The following is an 18948-nucleotide window of genomic DNA, read 5'->3' as shown; positions in this document are numbered from 1 at the left end:
AGTTGGAACCAGATTGATGGGGAATAATGTTTAACATTAGTGAAGTCCATGCCACAAAGAATCCAGGCAGTCATAAAAGCCAGAGGAGGAGCAACAGGGTTACGTTAACTTTGTATTAGCACCTATTGTAGGCTACTGTTGCTCTTTTATGACATATCGCTTATTGCTCCTCTTTGTAAGTCGCTTTGGATAAAAGCGTCTGCTAAATGTAAATGTACTAATTGTATTAACTTTTGCAGATGATTCCATAATTTTTTGGCAATGATGTGAGTCACGTGACCCTTAAAATACTTTTACAATACGTTTTTTATAATTAGACAGTGTTGACATTATTGTTTTTCTATGTGCAAAACAACAAGTTATACCACACAACAAACCTCTGTATTGTTCATTCACCATTGTGTCATTCAAACCCCGCATGACATATATATTTAAGGAAAGGTCTCGGTGGTTTGTGTACATACATTGGAAATCAATGTTGTTTGGTTACCAACATTCTTCAAAATATCTTCTTTTGTGTTTTGCAGAAGAAACAAAGTCCAACAGGTGTGAAATGACAAGAGGGTGAATAATACGTATTATAAATAATAAATAAAATTGACAATTTAACACATTATCTGAAATGAACAAATGATAAGGATTTGGGGGTTCTAGGTTAAAATAAAAAGAAATGGGAAAGGTGTATTAAAAACACAATTCTAGTTTTTTTCAAAGCAGTTATTTTACGGTTGTATGAACGATTTACCGTCTGCGCAGCACTCGGACTCTTAACACGGACCGGAAGCGCTCCCGCCATGTTTTCGTTTCTCTTTTAATACAAGGGAATGTGTGAACGTACAACCGTGCGTGCAAATATATGAATAACTATAAACAAACAGCCGAAGGGATATTTATTGAACACAATTCTAGTTTCTTTTTCAAAGCTGCTATTTTACGGTCGTAGGAACGATATACCGTCTGCGCACACTCGGACTCTTTAGACGGACCGGAAGCTGTCCCACCTTGTTTTCGTTCCGCCACGACTCTCTTTTAATACAAGGGAACGTGTGCACGTACAACCACGTGTGCGTGCAAATATATGAATAATTATAAACAAGCAGTCGAAGGGATCTTTTATTAAACATGTCCAGTTGATTTGCACCGCTGGCATGACTCTGAATGACACCGCGTTTGGCTAAAGATGTCCCACGAGCGGGATAAGAGTCAAAGCTGGGACTGGGACAGTCCTCGGTGTCGAGCACAACTGGATGAGATCTTTTTCCGCCAACATGACTACATTCAGACCGGCAGCGCCGAACACAAGGACTTCTGGACCTTCTTTGAGCGTTTCCAGCGGTTTACAGCCAAGAGAGACACGTCAGGATCCAGCAGACAAGACCCGCACGAGAAAAAGTCCAATACTAAGTCTGGATCTGTAGATCTGGGGCTCCCAAAGGAGTATGACGCCAGATACAGGATCAACGTTTCAGTGCGCTCCAAAGACGCGGAGGAGCGCTTGGGAAGATCGGATCACAAGAAACGCAGAGACACGTCAGGTCCTGGCCGTCAGGAGATCACAGACTGCCGCCTCGCCCTGCTTCATTTCTTAGACTTCAACCAGAAGCAGAGCTTCGGCAAGCTTGCCAAGGTAAGAAGAGAACAGAAGAGCCTGCCCATCTTCCAGTACCAGGATAAGATCGTGGAGCTGGTGAGGACTCATCCTGTGGTGGTGGTGGCTGGAGACACGGGCTGTGGAAAGTCCACGCAGGTGCCGCAGTACCTGATGGCATCGGGGTTCAATCACATAGCGTGTACTCAACCACGCCGCATTGCTTGCATCTCACTGGCAAAAAGAGTCAGTTTTGAGAGTCTCAACCAGTATGGCTCTAAGGTAAGACTCGTGGACATTATAATGCACTCAATTGGGATGTGTCCAGTTCGTTTAAATTGGACAAATGACGATATTATGATCAAATTAGCACAATCATTTGCAATTTGGCAAGGGGGTCTTGTATCGGGAAACCAGAATAAAATAAAACCCATATTGGTTTCAAATTGTGATGCCCTTAACAACACCGGCCAGGCACATTTAAACTCTTCTCCGAATGGTATTTTACGAGAAGATGATTCTCAATTCGTTACTTTCATATTTCATATATTACTTTATATTTAGGGTTGCCAGAAATGCGTAATAAAAGCAGTTGTCATTAAAACTAGCCTATTCTAAACCAATGACCACAGTCCAAATTCTAAAATAAAAAAATATGTATGTAATATGTAAGATTTTGTCATTGCTGTTCATCACACAAAATGTATTATTGAAAATGACACTATAGTTATAATCATAAACACATTGTGCTGGCAGAAATATCTTCATCTTTCCTTAGAAATGACCGCTGACGGACAAAATCCTTCCGAAAATCCTTTAACTCGCAAAAAAAGTAGCCCGAGTCGCCCAAAAACACACAGATTTCTTTCAGATTAAATTACCGTATTAGATATTTTATTAGTATGTTTATAATTTAAGTAACGTGATGAGTAGTCGAGCCTGAATTCTACAGAAATTCTGCGGATCTGGCAACCCTGAGTAAAAAAAAGTAATTAATGTATGATAGTAGTAACATTTATTTATTTGATCGTGTAATAGTTTGCCATTACTATAATGAAACAGAGACTTTAATTGATTACGGATTTAGGACGAAACTGGGGTCGAGTTTCAGAGGGAAAAATGTAACCGTGACCACAAATACAACCGGGAATTATGTCAAACAACCTGCCTAACATCTGTTGCTCCGTATTTGTACTTTTCAGGTCGGGTACCAGATCCGCTTTGAGACCAGCCGGACCACAGCTACCAAACTCCTGTTTCTGACGGAGGGTCTCTTGCTCAGGCAGATCCAGCAGGATGCTTCCCTGGGTCAGTATGAAGTGTTGATCGTGGACGAGGTGCACGAGCGGCACCTGCACTGTGACTTTTTGCTGGGAGTTCTGCGTTCACTTCTGCCCCTGCGGCCGGATCTGAGACTGGTCCTCATGTCGGCCACCATCAACATTAAACTCTTCTCAAACTATTTCAACGATGCACCTGTTCTGCAGGTGCCAGGGAGACTCTTTCCCATTCAGGTAAGCTTTGGAAACCCATTGAAAAGCACAGCGTGTTTTACGTGAAACAGTAAAGTGATTACAGTCCGAGCTTGAGTTTTCCTCATCTGTGTAGGTGATCTACCAGCCCATTCCTCAAGAAGAGCAAGGGTCCCGCTCAGAGAAACTGGACCCGCGGCCGTATCTGCGTGTGCTGCAGGGTATTGACCAGCGCTATCTGCCGGAGGAGAGGGGAGACCTGTTGCTCTTCCTCAGTGGTGTGGCTGAGATATCAGCCATCCAGGACGCCTGCCAGACTTACGCCACACACACCCAGCGCTGGATTGTCCTTCCTCTGCACAGCACGCTCTCATTGGCCCAGCAGGATAAGGTTTGATCACTCAACCAATGCATCCGGATCATTAGATGATGTCTGTTCACATGCTTTAGAGCAGTGGTTCTCAATTAACTCTGTTTACATAAACATACACAATTGAAGATACATTTGACTGATAGCTTTATGCTTTATTTATTTTAAATTCAGAATTGCAACAATTTTGTTCTTGTGAATTCCTTTGGCCAGCGTACTTTTGTAGAGAAAATCTGATGTCATGACAGCCATAATTCCAATAATATTATTACACATTAATTATGTTTAAATATCATAAATGTACAATAGCATTTTATAATGTGTATTTTTATAGTCTCTGTAGTCATTTTTAATTATTAATATGATAAATTAATAATTTCCAAAATAATATTGTAGTATTGGGAATTATTGTATTCATAATATTTCATTGTTGTATTAATAGTGTCTAGTGACATTTCCCTAATTTGTCATTATTGTACATTTAACTCGCATCAGGTGTTTGATATTGCCCCCCCAGGCGTGAGGAAATGCATCATTTCTACCAACATTGCTGAGACTTCGGTCACTATCGATGGAGTGCGCTTTGTGGTGGATTCAGGTACTGTATTTGTTCATTTGTAGTAGTTCATATCCGTATGCTAGCGTGCTTCTTTTAAAATGAATAGACGTAAAACCTCCTCCAAGTTCTGTTTGCGATGCCGAAGGTTTAAAAACCTCTTTTGTCCGGGCAGGTAAAGTGAAAGAGATGAGTTTTGACCCAAAGGCTAAGATGCAGAGACTCCAGGAGTTCTGGATCAGCAGGGCCAGTTCAGAACAGAGGAAAGGACGTGCAGGCAGAACCGGTCCGGGAATCTGTTACAGACTCTACGCTGAATCTGATTATGATGCATTTGCTCCGTATCCTGTTCCTGAGATCCACAGGGTGGCGCTAGATTCCCTCGTTCTACAGGTGACATCCCAGCATTAACACACACACCATTAGTTGAGACACAACAAAATAAAACAATGTTTTGGGAAACTCAAACTACTCATAAAACTTCAGTGAGAGAGTTGTGTGTGTTGTGTTTCTGCAGATGAAGAGTATGGGTGTGGGAGACCCTCGCTCCTTCGTCTTCATAGACCCTCCACCCGCTTCCAGCATTCAGACTGCAGTCACATATCTGAGAGAACAGGGGGCGCTAGATGAACACGGAGAACTGACGCACATTGGCCGGCTGCTGGCTCAACTTCCCGTGGATGTGGTCATTGGTAAGGAGCCCATTGGATCTTTTGAGTCTTGAGCTGTCACCTAGCAACCCCCTAGCAACGTTCTAAAAACATCTCACATCACCTCCGTGTGTTCATTAATGTTTCGAAACGGTCTTTTGTTTCCGTTTGTAACTTTGTTATTTGTATATTTAACCAGGAAAGATGTTGGTTTTGGGTTCGGTCTTCAAGCTGGTGGAGCCCGTGTTGACGGTGGCCGCCGCACTGAGCGTTCAGTCTCCGTTCTTACGCAGTGCTCAGCACAACCCCGACTGCTCCACCGCTCGCCAGCCTCTGCAAAGCAACCAGGGAGACCCCTTTACCCTTCTCAACACTTTTAATGCCTGGGTGCAGGTCAGTGTTTGACCATCTCTGTCTTTTTCACAGTGTATCTGTGCTTGCATGTGACGTGTTTCTCTCCACAGGCGAAGAAGGACAGAGGAAGTGGCTCCAGGAAGTGGTGCAGGCGGAGAGGGCTGGAGGAACAGAGGCTGTATGAGATGGTCAACCTGAGACGACAGTTTAAAGTGAGCAGCTTCACTACAATGATGATGTCTTTTTTTAAAGACTCCATGAAATGACATGATAAACAGCATTTATTTCTGCTGTCTCTTATTGAATGTTGGCATGGGTTCATCTTTTTTAGCCAATAGGGTTAAGTTTTATAACTGGGAGAGTGGGAGTACTCCCTTAAATGGTTGTGTCACACCACAGGACACATGTACGATACAGTATGACTGACACTTGTTATATGGAGGAATTGAGGGAATTTTATGTTTGTCAAATAAAGAAAATTGTCAAATCTTTTGAAAATAAATAGGCTCTAGTCTCCGCCATTAACCATCATTTGCTAATAATATGAAAAAAAATGTTTTTATTTAATGCTTTGGAAAGATGAGTCATCAATATTTTGGTCCAGAACAATTATTTATCCTTACATAAAAAACACCACTAACTGGGCACTCTTGCCCCTCCACAATTCCAAAGACTTGTCGTCCCGTCCCACCTGTGATTTATGGCTTCCTACAGGAGCTGCTGCGGACTCACGGTCTCCTCGAGGATGATTCGGGCAGAAGGTCAGGACTGCAGGATAGAGCCCAGCGCAGAGAGAGACTCACAGAAAGACAGAAACTTCACCAGCTGAAACGAGATCATGAGCTCCAGGAGAAGACTAAGAGGAAAGTTCTGCGTCTGGAGGAGGGACTGGAGGGTGAAGCCTCATCTGGGTCAGATGATGAGAGAACAGCCTCAAACAACAAGAAGAAGAAGAAAGATGAACAGACTGTGGACATACAGGTGATTTATTTCATATACAAGATTCAAAAGCTTTGCATCACTAGAAAAATACAAAATGTTTTGTCTTGTTGTAATGCTGCTTTCAAATCTTTTTAAAGCAACTAAAAGGGACGTTGCACCCGAAAATATAAATTCATAGTTTACAATGGTAGTCAATGGTGGACAAGATCTGTTCAGTTTCAAGCATTCTTCCAAATATCTCTCTCTGAGTTCATCAGAACAATTTTCATTTTTGTGCGAACAGTTCCTTTAAGGCCCGTAGTCGAGCAGCACTGTGTTATAGTCTACTCTGATTGGTTATCTGTTTTTTACAGGAAGTGAAGTTCAAACTGCGTCACAACGTAAATGAGCTCCAGGAAGCAGCGTACGCCAGCGCAGATCTGTCGTCACGGCAACAGTCTCTGCTCAAACTGGTGCTGTGCCGTGGACTCTACCCACAGCTGGCCACACCGGATGAACATAACGCAACACGCAAAGACTCCGAGCAGGTCAGTGTAACCTCGTATATTATGTCTGCACAATATTAAATTACAAACCTGATTGTTATTGAAATGAAATCGGATGAACTTATATATATATATATATATATTGTCTGTCTCAGGTGTTCCACACACGTAACAAGCAAGGTGTCGTGATCCACCCAACCAGTGTGTTTGCCAGTGATCCTGAAGTTCTGCACGTCTCCGAGCAGGAGTCCAGCGAGTTTGGTACACACCGCAATGACAAACAAACATACATTTATAACACAATGATAGCAGAGAAGTGCAAAAAAACACTTTGCGAAACTAATAACAAATCTCGAAACTAAATAAAAACATCAAAAATCTTAAAACACAACAACAATTCCTGAAACAAAGTCAGTTTATTATTTACTATGCCGACTTAAATCATTCATTTATATCTGTAGGTGCTGATAAAGGCCAAAGCAACAGACACCAGTTACTGGCTTTCGTGACTTTACTGGAAACCAACAAGCCTTATGTCTCAAACTGCGTTCGGGTTCCGGCCCTGCAGGTCAGTGTTTGCATTTTCTTCGCAAATATCGTAAAACCAAACCTAAGTTTCATCTCTCCCTGTAGGCCCTGCTGCTGGTGGCAAACTCTGTGGACACAAACGCCGACTGCACACGGGTGGTGGTGGATGGATGGCTGGAGTTGGGATTAACTGATGGAGATACGGCCCTGAAGGTGTTCTCCTCTGCCATCACGCTGCGGGGGGAATGGGAGAGACTGCTTCAGGCCCAGCTCGGTCAGGGCGGTCCGGGTTCAAGGACTGGGCTGGATGGACCCAAACCGTCCCGCAGGGACCTTGACAAGCTCTGTGAGGGTCTTGTGCGATTTCTGCTGTACACTGAGGTAACGGGGGAAACTGCTGTGCCGATGCACGTACCGATCAAATGTAGTTATAAATGTTACCCGTGTGGTTTGTGAATGTTTGCATCTGTTCAGGTGAGTTACAGTCTGAGGCGTCTGACAGCGCTGCAGTCTCAGAACCTGTACATCGGACCTCAGCAGAACACCGAACTCTCCTGTTCTTCAGCTCTGGGCTCTCTGTTTCCTGGGATGAAGACGGAGCCGGATCCTATTAAAGGAGGCCTGCGTGTCTGCAACTTCTTCACCTACAACTGTTTATGTGTATGTGATGGCCAAAAATTCACCGCCTCTAGTTATGATCCTCAAAGGATTTCTTAGTCTTCTGTGTTTTTTGTCTGTCTTGTAGGACTCGATGGACCTGTACAGTGAATGTCTGCGTTCTTTTTGGAGCTGCCCGCACTGTGATCTTTACATGCCCCTGACACCGTTGGAGCGCATGCAGCATGAGGCCACCTGCAGGCCGGCAGAGGAACAGCAGCCTGAAGAAGGTGAGAGAGACGATGAGGAAACATCTATTAAAGGGACAGTTCTCGCAAAAATGAAAATTCTGTCATCATTTACTCACCCTCAGATTGTTCCAAACCTGTATACATTTCTTTGTTCTGCTAAACACAAAGGAAGACCCTTGGAAGAACGTCTGTAACCAAACAGATCTCATCCCCCATTTACTGCCAAAGTTGGGAAAATAAATACTATGGGAGTCAATGGGTAATGAGATCTGTTTGGTTACAGACGTTCTTCCAAGGGTCTTCCTTTGTGTTTAGCAGAACAAATAAATGTATACAGGTTTAGAGGATGAGTAAATGATGACAGAATTATCATCTTCGAGTGAACTGATCCTTTCGCAGGATCAGATGTCCAGTTAATGGTGTTGTTTTTTTGTTACATTTGTTTCAAACCACAAAAAAGGTAATGTTATAATTGTAATCGATGTGTTCATAAATTGCTAATTTTAAACATTAATATTAAATGTTTATAATAAAAAAGATTCATGATCTAACTGCAATGCAATGATTTTAACAATTCTTTCAGGGATTGCCAATAATCCCAAAACTGCAAAATATCATCAAATGAACTGAGTATTGTGAAATATAAGTCGATTACAATAAATACAAATCATATCGATCTTTTCTCAAGCCTTGGAAATCATAATGAATTACTATTAATTCTTCCGTCAGTGACATCACTAAATACTTACGTTGTAAATGTTTCAACTTCTTTCCACAGACTCTGAAAGTGCCCAGACGTCTTTACCATCATCTTCTGGGCTGACCAGAGTCTATCACTGTGATGTATGTAATAAAGACTTAACTCTCACCTCAACAGAGATCCTGAAACACAAGCGGCAGCATCTGTCCTGAGCTCATACACCGGCACATCCTTCTCTCTGAGCTCAGCTTCGCCATTTTCATTTGTCTGATAGAATATCGAGACTCTTTACATGTCTTAATCCATACAGTAACAGGTTTTAAAAGTAAATGTGTCAGTGAACGTTTTCTTGATATATTCGTTCCCAATGCTTTCGGTTGAGTTGGTCCTGAAATTGCATTTCACTGTGGTGAAGTTTTCACTCTTGCGCTCTTGTAAAGTTTCTTTTCCCAAACCCTTCTACTGTAATGTTAATAAAACGCCATTACTGTAGTGCAAAACGTACAAATATACTTTATACATATTTTAAATAAAAATACAGTAATTTGCAATACAATAATGAGGATTTGGGGTGAGGATGCTTATTTGTCATAAAAATAATGTTTCATTGTCTTAAAGTTACAAGTCTTCTGTATGCAAAGTGCAATTTCATTTGATTTCGGGGGGGAAATGTGCGCAACGCATTTGACCGATCGTGTTATTCAAACAGAGACAAACGCATTATACTGTACTACACTGATATGATGGCTATGTCTACGTGCAAGTCCTACATTGTGTCCCTTTTATGCACAAAGTGTCCGAGCACGCGTTCACAAAAACATTGGACATAAACATGTAAACAGGATCCAGAGTGCAAAGGTTTCATTAAAATATAGAGTTAGGGTTTAATTAATGATACAAACCCACGATATGTAACACCTCAAAGCAGCAAATTGGCACAAAGTCAGAGAAGTTAGACAGCACAGAAAATAAAAACCCGTCTCCAAAAATAAATAAAGAATTAGAATAAATATCTCAATAAATATATAAACAGGTAATATTTTCCATTGATTACTTTTCAAACTAATAGATACATACATATTAAAATATGCACATTGGCAGAAATAAACAACCCGAAAAGGAAAATGAGTATTTAGGTACGTCGTTACTTAGAAATGATTGTTGGTTAAATAAATCAAAAGGCACATTTATTAATAGGATGTATGACTAGGGCCTTCTAGGGTGGTCTCATCTCTCAAAGTTCTCTGTTTTCCAGTGCTATTTTTGGGTCTTTTCTATCGTAATGAGTGAGAATGTCTTTGACAATGGACGGAAATGTGTACAGTGCACATGTTTAGGTTTAATGGTTTACGCCACAGCGAAACGCTTTTTCATTTAAAGTGACCGTAATCTGCATTTACATACATTGATTCCCGTGTAACTCCACGCTCCCTGACAGAGTATGTTGAATACTTTTGGAGTTCTTCCCCATCATAGATATTTTTCCTCGGAAGTGATTTAGTGACTCGTCTTTGTCAATCGAATCGACTACAGGGCTGCATCTCATTATTAGCAGCAGAGGTAAGATAAGTTCAGGAGACTCAAAATATAGCAGCTTTGTGATATTTTAAAGCAGTGTTTCTAAAAACGTTGAGGTTATGCCAGGCAGCGTTTGAACCGATTGGTCGGAATTCTCTATAGTCCTAACCAGACGCGACACGGGTTCAACGGCATCAACTAACTTGTGAGCGACAATGTTGCGTGGCACAATCACATTTGTGACCCTGGACAAAAAAACTTGTTTGACCTAGTGACTTTATGGGTCAATATTTCTAAATTTAGATTTTTACATAATTTGAAAGCTGAATAATTGAGCTTTATATTGAAACATGGGTCATCAATATGCGCCAGCAGCACCATCCAGCGAGCGCAGTGCGGCCAGCCGCCCATCGAGTAGGATAGGACGACTGATTCAAACGCTGGAATCCGAGGGTGCAAGAAATCTTAATATTGAGAAAATCGCCTTTGAAGTTATTAATCAGAGGCGCTGTAGCAGGCCATCCACTCACAAAAATAAAGCTTTTATATATTAAGGGTAGGAAATGTACAAAATATCTTCATGGAACATGATCTGTACTTAATGATTTTTGGCAGAGAACAAAAATCTACTATTTTGACCCATACAATGTACTTTTGGCTTTTACAAAAAGGTTTTATGATCCAGGGTCACATTCTCTCAAAATATATTTGAGTGGGATTTTGAACCAATGAGATTTCACTGAGGGCGGGGCTAGCCAGTGTGATGCCACAAAACAAATCGCGATTTATAGAATTCTTTTTTTATTTTTATGCTTTATCATGTTGCGTCTGGTCAGGACGCCACTCACTTTTACATTTAATGATAAAGTTTTCGTGTTGCCATTCAGGTCAAGCTGTTGTGTCATACACATTGCACCGTGTTTTTAGTGGTATCTACATCTACAGTTCAAGGCCTCGGTTGATATTCGCTGAGCGAATGTTCGGCAGATTCTGTTCTAGATTATCTTTTACACTTTTTTGGTCTACACTTTAAATATAGGCAACATTCTTGGTTGTTGGTAGGTTAAATGCAATTCTTGACAGAATGAGTGCGTATGTGCCCGAGTGTGGTTACGGTGGTTCTGGTGAAAATGACCCTCGGTTGCGTGAGAGCGGACATCAAAACTTTCTTCTTCACGACACGACCGAACGTGCTTGGAAAAAACCTACAGCAGAGACCGCGTTACGAAACCTCACCACAGCATACAGTCCCAAAAATAAAGTCTCTATCTGTCTTCCTCTCAGGACATTGAGGTAAAACTCAGTAAATCAGAGGTAAACGGGGAGTGTATTTCTTAAATGAATTCCCCAAAAATTGTCTAAATCTTTCGGTAGTTCAAGTAAAATAAGATGCTCGTAAAACGTCCGATAACCATACCTATAAACATCATCTGTCTTTTCATCTCGTGTTTTCTCCTTAAATCAAAAACAAATGAAAACTAAACAATTGAAACAGTTTACGTCACTGATCCCCATTGGCTCCCCACCTCCCAGAGATGACCCCAAAAACCAGCAAATCAGAGAGATCAGACCGAGAGACCACGGGCGTTATCTCTTGTCTGTCTACCTGAACCGTGCGGTGACACGCTGCCCATGCACTCACCGTTGGTACAACCAGGGTCCAAGTAAAGAATAGAAAGAGCGGAATGCAGCAGACGGCCTTGAGGGGGGGGGGGGCAGGGGGGGTTATGTTATCGCGAAGGTTCACGCACCAGATCTACGTCTGTTTCTGGAATGAAAGTCTTTGTGCTCCCTTTCTGGTCACAATAAGCCCCGCCCTCCCTGACCGCGTGACACGCCCCTCCCCGGATCCCTCCCCCCTGTCAGGCCTCATCGTACGGCCTTGTGCTTTCCTCCGCAGCAGCCGCATCTCTCCCCACAGCGCAGGCATGCGTGCAGGGGCAGGTAGCAGCACATGCAGGGCACAAAAAGTGACAGCGCCAGCAGCGCCATCCAGCGAGCGCAGCACAGCGGGTGCGGCCAGCCGCCCATCGAGTCCTCGCACGAGCACGGCTCCCAGAACTCGCCCTCGGAGTCCGACATGCAATGGTAGAGCAGGCTCTCTGCGCACCACACGCACGTCCACTGGCGCAGGCAGTGTAACGCCGGGTCCGGAGCGTCCCGGCAACGGCCCCGTCCGTTCTCGGAGGCGCTGAAAACAGAACGGCAGTACACGCAGCGCGACGAGCAGGACGAGGAGCCCTGCGGGCACGAGCTGTCGTCGTCAGGTGAGATGGCTTCCCCTCCTCCCCCGCCGCCCCCTCGCTTGCGAGTCCTAGATCGGGGCGTGGCGAGGGAGGTGTGGATGCAGCACGGCGAAGGCGAGCCCTTGCCCGTCTCCTGCGGAGAGCCGTCGGCGGATGGCACCCCTGGCACGGCGTTAGGAATGCAGGTGGGCGAGGAGTGATGCTGAGAGCCTTTGGTGTCCAGCATGACGGTGACCTCACAGCCTGTGGTGCCCACGCCGGCCAGTTCTTTCTCGAAGCGGACCACGCAGAGCTCCCCCTTATCCTGGCTGCCTCCCACGACCACGCCCCCTGTCAGCCCGCCCACCTTGGTCCGTGTAGCACCAGCGCGTCGGTAGTCCTCATAGCCACGTGTCCCCCACAAGTCTTTGCAGGGGTCGAGGCTGCGGAGGTCTCCTTCCTCCAACAGGGAGATGGTGGGTGAGAGCGGCGACAGGGGAGAGGCGGCAGGGGGCGCTAAGGGGGGAGTCGGGGGAGCCGGCGGTGGCGGAGGAGGTGCGGGGGGGTTCAACACGGCTGTAACTTGGGTGAGTTGGTGCTGGGTTGGTCGGGTATGGATCTGTGGCGACATGGGGGACGAGAGGGAGAAGAAAAGTGATCATGATGCTTCCTTGTAACAATTTCAACTGTTTCAACTTAAGCTGCCTTACATTTGCTTTACAAGATTTTTAATTACAGTAAACTGACTCAAACAATTCGAGTTGTATTTACTTACATAATTTTGAAACTGGTCAAATTATTTTTGATGCGTTCAAGTAATACGAAAACAAGGACTTTCACTTCAGTTTTCAAAAGAGAAGTTTAGCATTAGCCTGTCACATATATCATTTAATAAAAAGACTATATTATTCAAATGTATACAGAAAAGAGGCATTAAATAGGAAAATGGGTGGTAATCGTTATTCTATTGTTTAAATGTGTAAATAACAAGGTGAAAAATATATTAACAAATAAATAATAAATTGAGGAAAGCATATAACAAAATTAAACTAAAATGAAGATGAAAACCAAAAAATAAAAGCTTATTTAAAATAATATTAAAGCTATCATCAAACTATCAAAATATTACTATAATATTATATAATAATAATCCCATATTTGTAACACTTTATTGTTATTATTATATACTGTATGTTAATATGAATGCATTATATAATATATAATATTCTAAACGGTTAAAATAATCCACAGTAAATTAACATGAAAACATTTATTGACATTAACTGACAATAACAAAATATTAATAAATGCTGAAAAAAAATATTGTTCATTGGTAGTTGGTGTTAGTTCATTCATTCAACCTTACTGTACAGTGTTACCTTATTTTAAATTGTTGTCGGCCCAATGATATATTTATTTACAGAATAATTGTGTATACACAAAAGATTTGACGTATATTAAACAATGAATGCATGCATTACACTATTTTGTGTAAATACACGCTGCCACAGTCAGTGTAGTAAAAGCGCTGCTCTGGGTGTGTGTGCACTTGGGTGGGTTAAATGCAGAGCACAAATTCACATCACTTTTCCTTTTCACTTACTATCACTAAAAGCAAAACTTCACCTATCATGCAGGATATTGTATTTAGAGAAAAGGTATACGTCAGCTTCACCTGGGCTGGAGTCTGCGCCGTGACGGCGTGCGCTGCTCCGTACGCAAACTCCTCTGTGGATCGCACAAAACAGGTGGAGGACGACTCACTGGTCACGATGGTGATGGGTTTAGGCAGCATCTCTTTTCTGCTGTTGGATGACGACTCACTTCCTGTATGAGACTGAGACAGACTGCAAGTCATCAAACATGCACAAGGTGATGACAGTGACCTACACAGATGACTAACAGAAGCTCAACTGGTCAAGGGGTTAATTCCCAGGGAATGCAAATACTGATGAAGTGTATAGCTTGAATGTCAGTTGGCTTGGATGAAAGAGTCAGTCAAACACATAAAATGCAATGACATGAGACAAGATGGAGTGTTATGGTTTCTGCGCATGTGTGGCAACTGACATGATGTACATGACACCATTAGGAAAGAGCAGGGCAATTTAATGCAAATGTCAACTTTACCATAAAAGAAATTAAGCTTTTATCAAAGATTTTTGTTGGTTTAAATACCCATCTGACGTCCCCAAATTATTTCTTAACGCATCCATAGTCAGGCAAAGGCTGCTTCCATGATGGCCCATATTCCTCATAAATTACATAAAGGAAAATTAAAATATAGTAACTATTTTGAAGAGCAATTCCTTCTCAATTCTCCAAATAGTCATGAAAACCAAAATATGACTTTATTTGGCACAAACATATTATATTACATATTAAAAACAACATGACCTCTTTGAGAAAGTAGATATTGTCATCTTTAACTTCATGGTGACCTCCATTTCTATGATAACAGGACTTAGATGATCTGGTCCATTTTGTTGCGTTTCTTTATTAAGTTGTACGGTGACCGGTTTCCGCTGTTACGTTGCTTGATTCCATTGTGTTTTAAGTCAATTTTGGTTTCTTTATACATTTGGTTGTGCACCTTCGGGTCCTCGTGCATCTCAGACACGTGTGATAAATGATAAATGTGATAAAAACACTCACTGCTTGACCGTCATCCTCCGTGTCGCCCTCTTCAGTTGTCGAGGAGGATGGCGAGTCAGTTCCTGGGGGAAAATGATGAACGTGTGAACGCATCTGAACTGCACTGGCATTAAAACTGACAGAAAAAGCTACATCTAAACATCATCCACGTCTTTCGCACCAGCTTCCTTCTTTCTTAGTATTTCCTGTGATGGTTTTACCTCTGTCCAGCTTCTCAAGGACACTTTGAAGCCCCCTCTCGAAGGAGATGGCATCAGCTGGACTCTGGAAGGTGAGGCCAAACTTCCTCTCCTCCACACGCCAGTGATGGAAGATGGGGTTCACCTTGTTGTAGACCAGACCCTTTTGAATGGCACATTCCAGCACGGGCTATATAAAGAAAGAGACGCTGGTCATTGGACAACACAGGCAAGGACTAGTCGACTCCTGGATGGTTACGGGCAAATATTACAGGCAGATGGCCAGGACTGTCAGGCTGAGGAAACGTCAGCGCACACAAAGACGGGCATGAACACACACGCACACACTCACTGCTCGATCGCGTAGCCGCTCTCCGCGAATGACGTACTCTCTCCGCCCACGACCTTCGGGGCTCCGCCCCTTGCAAATGATCACGTGACTGAGGCCGCCCCCTCCAAGGGGCACCCAGCCACCGCTGGAATCGTCACGTGTCATCACCACTGCTCGGACACGCACACTGTACGGGAAGTAAACGGAGTGAGGGCAATAACCAGCTGAGCACAAACACGCCCACACGCACAAACACAGACTTTGAGACAAAGGCGACTCAAGCAGAAATATACAACCATACACGCACAAGACATTCATCAAATAGCCCTTGAAATCCAAGAACTAGTGTGCTATTGAGGAACAACCTGTTTGATTTTTGCATTCTGACATATTTTGGAGTTACAAAGTATGTTTAACAAAATGTTATTCAGTTGGATAAGAGATGGTTGAATTATAAGGGGGATTATGACATAGTTTAATAACATAATGGAATAACATGATTAAAACAAAACAAAACATTCACAATACAACTTAGATCATGCATTGCATTTGAAGTGGAGTCAGATTTGCTTCACGTTGACTTTAAAGATAAAGATGTTCTCGAAATCAAGTAGATTTGCCTCCGATGTTGATACTAACCGAGCTGGAAGGGCCCCGGGTTGGTTTGGGAATAGGGAACCGAATTTGTGAAGGCAAAATGCTTCATCATATCTGCCCAGCTTGCACACAAGTGTTTTCTCCGCCCACATTGACACGATGATGTCAGATGAAACGGAAAGTCATCCTCAAGGTATATTTAAAGACTATGTATAATGCTATTTTATTGAAGTGATGTGCACAATAAATTCTTCACAATAGAATGTACACTACGAAAGCTGTGCATTTCACGCTCACAGTATAGTCACGTTGCTAAATTCCCATTTCTTTAGAATCGGAGGCTCTTTTTAAGCACCCTGTACCCAAGACCCCCAAAGACGTGTCACTCAACCCAAATGTGTGAAGTGACTGAGGCTCTTTTTGCTGTCTGACACGTGACGTGATTTTACGCATGGTTAAAAAACCCACGGACTTTTTATGACGTAAGCGAAGTATAAGTACATGCGTGGATACAGGATATTTATGATTGATTTCCAGTGTGACATGGAGATACAAGGTTTATTATACCGGAGCTCATTTTTTCATTCCGAGGACATCGTGTGTGTGGCTTTCACATCAACCCGATGTTCAGTTTTCAATCCGTGAGCAGCGAGGCACGATTCTAACAATGACGAGTAACGCCGCGATTTTTTTAATGGACGGTCACGTGGGCGAGGAAAATCTAATCACTTTGAGCGCGCGCACGGACTGTACGCGTCTTGCCAGTCTCCAAAAAGATGTCGTAATAAAACATACAGCTGTCGCGTGTTCATAATAAAATCAATATAAAACGACGAGGAACGCAACGGGCTCCGTGCGTTCATAAATAAATGAATGGCCTGAGATGAAGAGAGATACGTTATCAATGAACGCGCCCCTTCGCCACACAAGGCCCCTCGTGGCCGTTTTTCAGTCCGACGAGCCCCGTCGACAAATCCGCATTACCATAAACCCCGTGAAATCAAATCCATTTTGATTCCGATGTCGATAAGTTGACGGCGCATCGATTATCGCGAGGCGTCGCGTCCTCCGCCGCCACATCGTCTGATCGAGACGGGTGCACGTGCACGCGCACTCATTCGTTCATCCTCTGTTTTATGAATGAATAAAATAAACGCGGCTGAATCACGCATATAGCACGGTGAATTCAACCGAGAGATGAGTGGGTGAAAGGAGGATATGGACGAGAAGAAGAAGAAGAAGAAGAGAAGCGCTGGGGGAGGGGGAGATATGACAAGAGGAGGAGAGAAGGGGGTGAGAGAAAAATCACATTTCATTCATAAAGTTTGGCTTTAAAAATCATAATGAAACTCGAGGCGCGTTGATAAAAAGCGTCCCTGTGCGCCTCCATCCCGCCGGTGTGGGAAAACTCGCCATAATCCATCGGTTTCCTAACGACGTGTTTTATAATGCACGCATGTATTTAGTGGCTATACGTGGAAAATCCGCACGACACGCACACAAAAACCGTCTCTTAACGCGTACGGGAACACGCTCGTCGCCTTTCATGCGCCTCGAAGGCGTTTTATCTCCAGTGCGGTCCAAGCGAGGCCCGTTCAACATCAAACGTTTGCGTGCATATGGAGAATATGGTGTACGTTGTTGATAGCCACAGCTGCGTAATAGTGTTTATGAGCATCTAACACCAGTTGGAAGCGCACCCGCCGCTCTCACGACCACCTTACAGCTCTATCAGCCCTGGAGGGGACGCAAAGTCCGTTTTCTCGGTAAATGTCGTGTCAAATAAAAATGCATGCACTTACTCGCCCTCCATGGCTCGGTGTTGCCGCCGCTTCGAGCTGGCTGCCCCCCGGTCTCTCGTCTTTTTTATTTCCCTTCTTACGCGCGCGCGTTCTCACGCTCATACACACACACACGCACACACGCACACACTCGCGCACGCTCTCGCTCACATACGCACGCACGCAGTCTCTCCGTCGCTCGCTATTCTCATTTTCTTATCTTTCTCCGTCCACCTTCATACGGTTTCGGATGGGCTCGAGGATGCAGCAGCCATTTTCCACCGGCAGCATCATCATCCTCCCTCTCTCGCTTCCTCCCTCCCTCCCTCCCTCGCTCTCTCGCTTTTCCTCAATCACTCCCTCCCTGTTTCTCTCTCTCTCTCCCTCTCCCTCTCTCTACCTGTCGACACGCTCACAGAAAACACACTCGTAGATGGACATCGTGTCCCGGTGAGCATATCTCGGGTCACGTTCAATGGAAAGCGCGTTAGTTGAGAGGAATTTCAAATGTTGTTATCGGTAAATGTTTAGGTTTAGCTCAAACGTGTGACGGCCGAATGCACACAATAACATATAGGTGAAGCATATAGAGGGAAACAGGTCTAAACTCGGTGATTTACATGGATATCGTGTAAAGTGGCGGTGTATTGCGGCTCAGTACCCTGGACAGCTCCATGCAGCTCTATGCGCCATGACACGATTCACAGCAGCCGGTCTCCATTCATCTCCAGCTCCCCATTCATGTTCACTGATAGCCCACCATTGATAAACAGCCACGCCAGACAACGAGCCGTCTATTGCTCGAATAAACAGCCCGTCTCGTTCCCCTTCAACCGTTTGGATAAAGTACGTTTAGTTAGTCAATCGTCGCTTTAAGAAACATCCGAATGTCATCGAATATAATCAGGCTTTATGAATGTTTTATTTCGCAACGGAGACATAAAAGCGAGCTGCAAAGCAAAAGCTTCACGAAGTGAGATGCGAAGTAAATGTTTGTTTGTTTGTATGTGTTTAGATTAGATTCAACTTTATTGTCATTACACATATACAAGTACAGTGTAACGAAATGTAGTTTAGGTCTAACCAGAAGTGCAAATAGCAAGTGCAGGATATACAGTTTGAATAAATACAGAATACAATATTGAGAAAATATTAAACATTGGGCATGG

General features: G+C 43.4%; 2 protein-coding genes across 2 annotated transcripts; one reads left to right on the top strand and one right to left on the bottom strand.

Annotated features, from left to right (window-relative positions):
- The first annotated feature begins 761 nt into the window (after positions 1 to 761).
- dhx34 (DEAH (Asp-Glu-Ala-His) box polypeptide 34) lies at positions 762 to 9191 on the top strand. Its single transcript, XM_079465624.1, has 16 exons — positions 762 to 1870; positions 2791 to 3102; positions 3197 to 3451; positions 3926 to 4028; positions 4162 to 4379; positions 4504 to 4678; positions 4836 to 5029; positions 5101 to 5202; positions 5705 to 5971; positions 6286 to 6459; positions 6573 to 6678; positions 6879 to 6985; positions 7051 to 7326; positions 7420 to 7605; positions 7691 to 7832; positions 8572 to 9191. The coding sequence occupies exons 1-16, from the start codon at positions 1181 to 1183 to the stop codon at positions 8703 to 8705; spliced, it is 3441 nt and encodes a 1146-aa protein (XP_079321750.1). The 5' UTR covers positions 762 to 1180; the 3' UTR covers positions 8706 to 9191.
- Positions 9192 to 9355: 164 nt separating this feature from the next.
- spred3 (sprouty related EVH1 domain containing 3) lies at positions 9356 to 18082 on the bottom strand. The gene is made up of 6 exons (XM_079465623.1): positions 17801 to 18082; positions 15423 to 15588; positions 15092 to 15260; positions 14892 to 14953; positions 13912 to 14073; positions 9356 to 12855 (listed from the first exon to the last, which is right to left on the bottom strand). Exons 1-6 carry the CDS (start codon positions 17809 to 17811, stop codon positions 11881 to 11883), a joined length of 1545 nt encoding a protein of 514 aa, XP_079321749.1. The 5' UTR covers positions 17812 to 18082; the 3' UTR covers positions 9356 to 11880.
- Between the last annotated feature and the right edge of the window lie 866 nt (positions 18083 to 18948).

Source organism: Barbatula barbatula (assembly GCF_947034865.1).
Source record: "Barbatula barbatula genome assembly, chromosome: 10".
Classification (NCBI taxonomy): Eukaryota; Metazoa; Chordata; class Actinopteri; order Cypriniformes; family Nemacheilidae; genus Barbatula; species Barbatula barbatula.
Note: the sequence above shows the minus strand (reverse complement) of the source record. Positions and strands in the feature narration are given on the sequence as shown.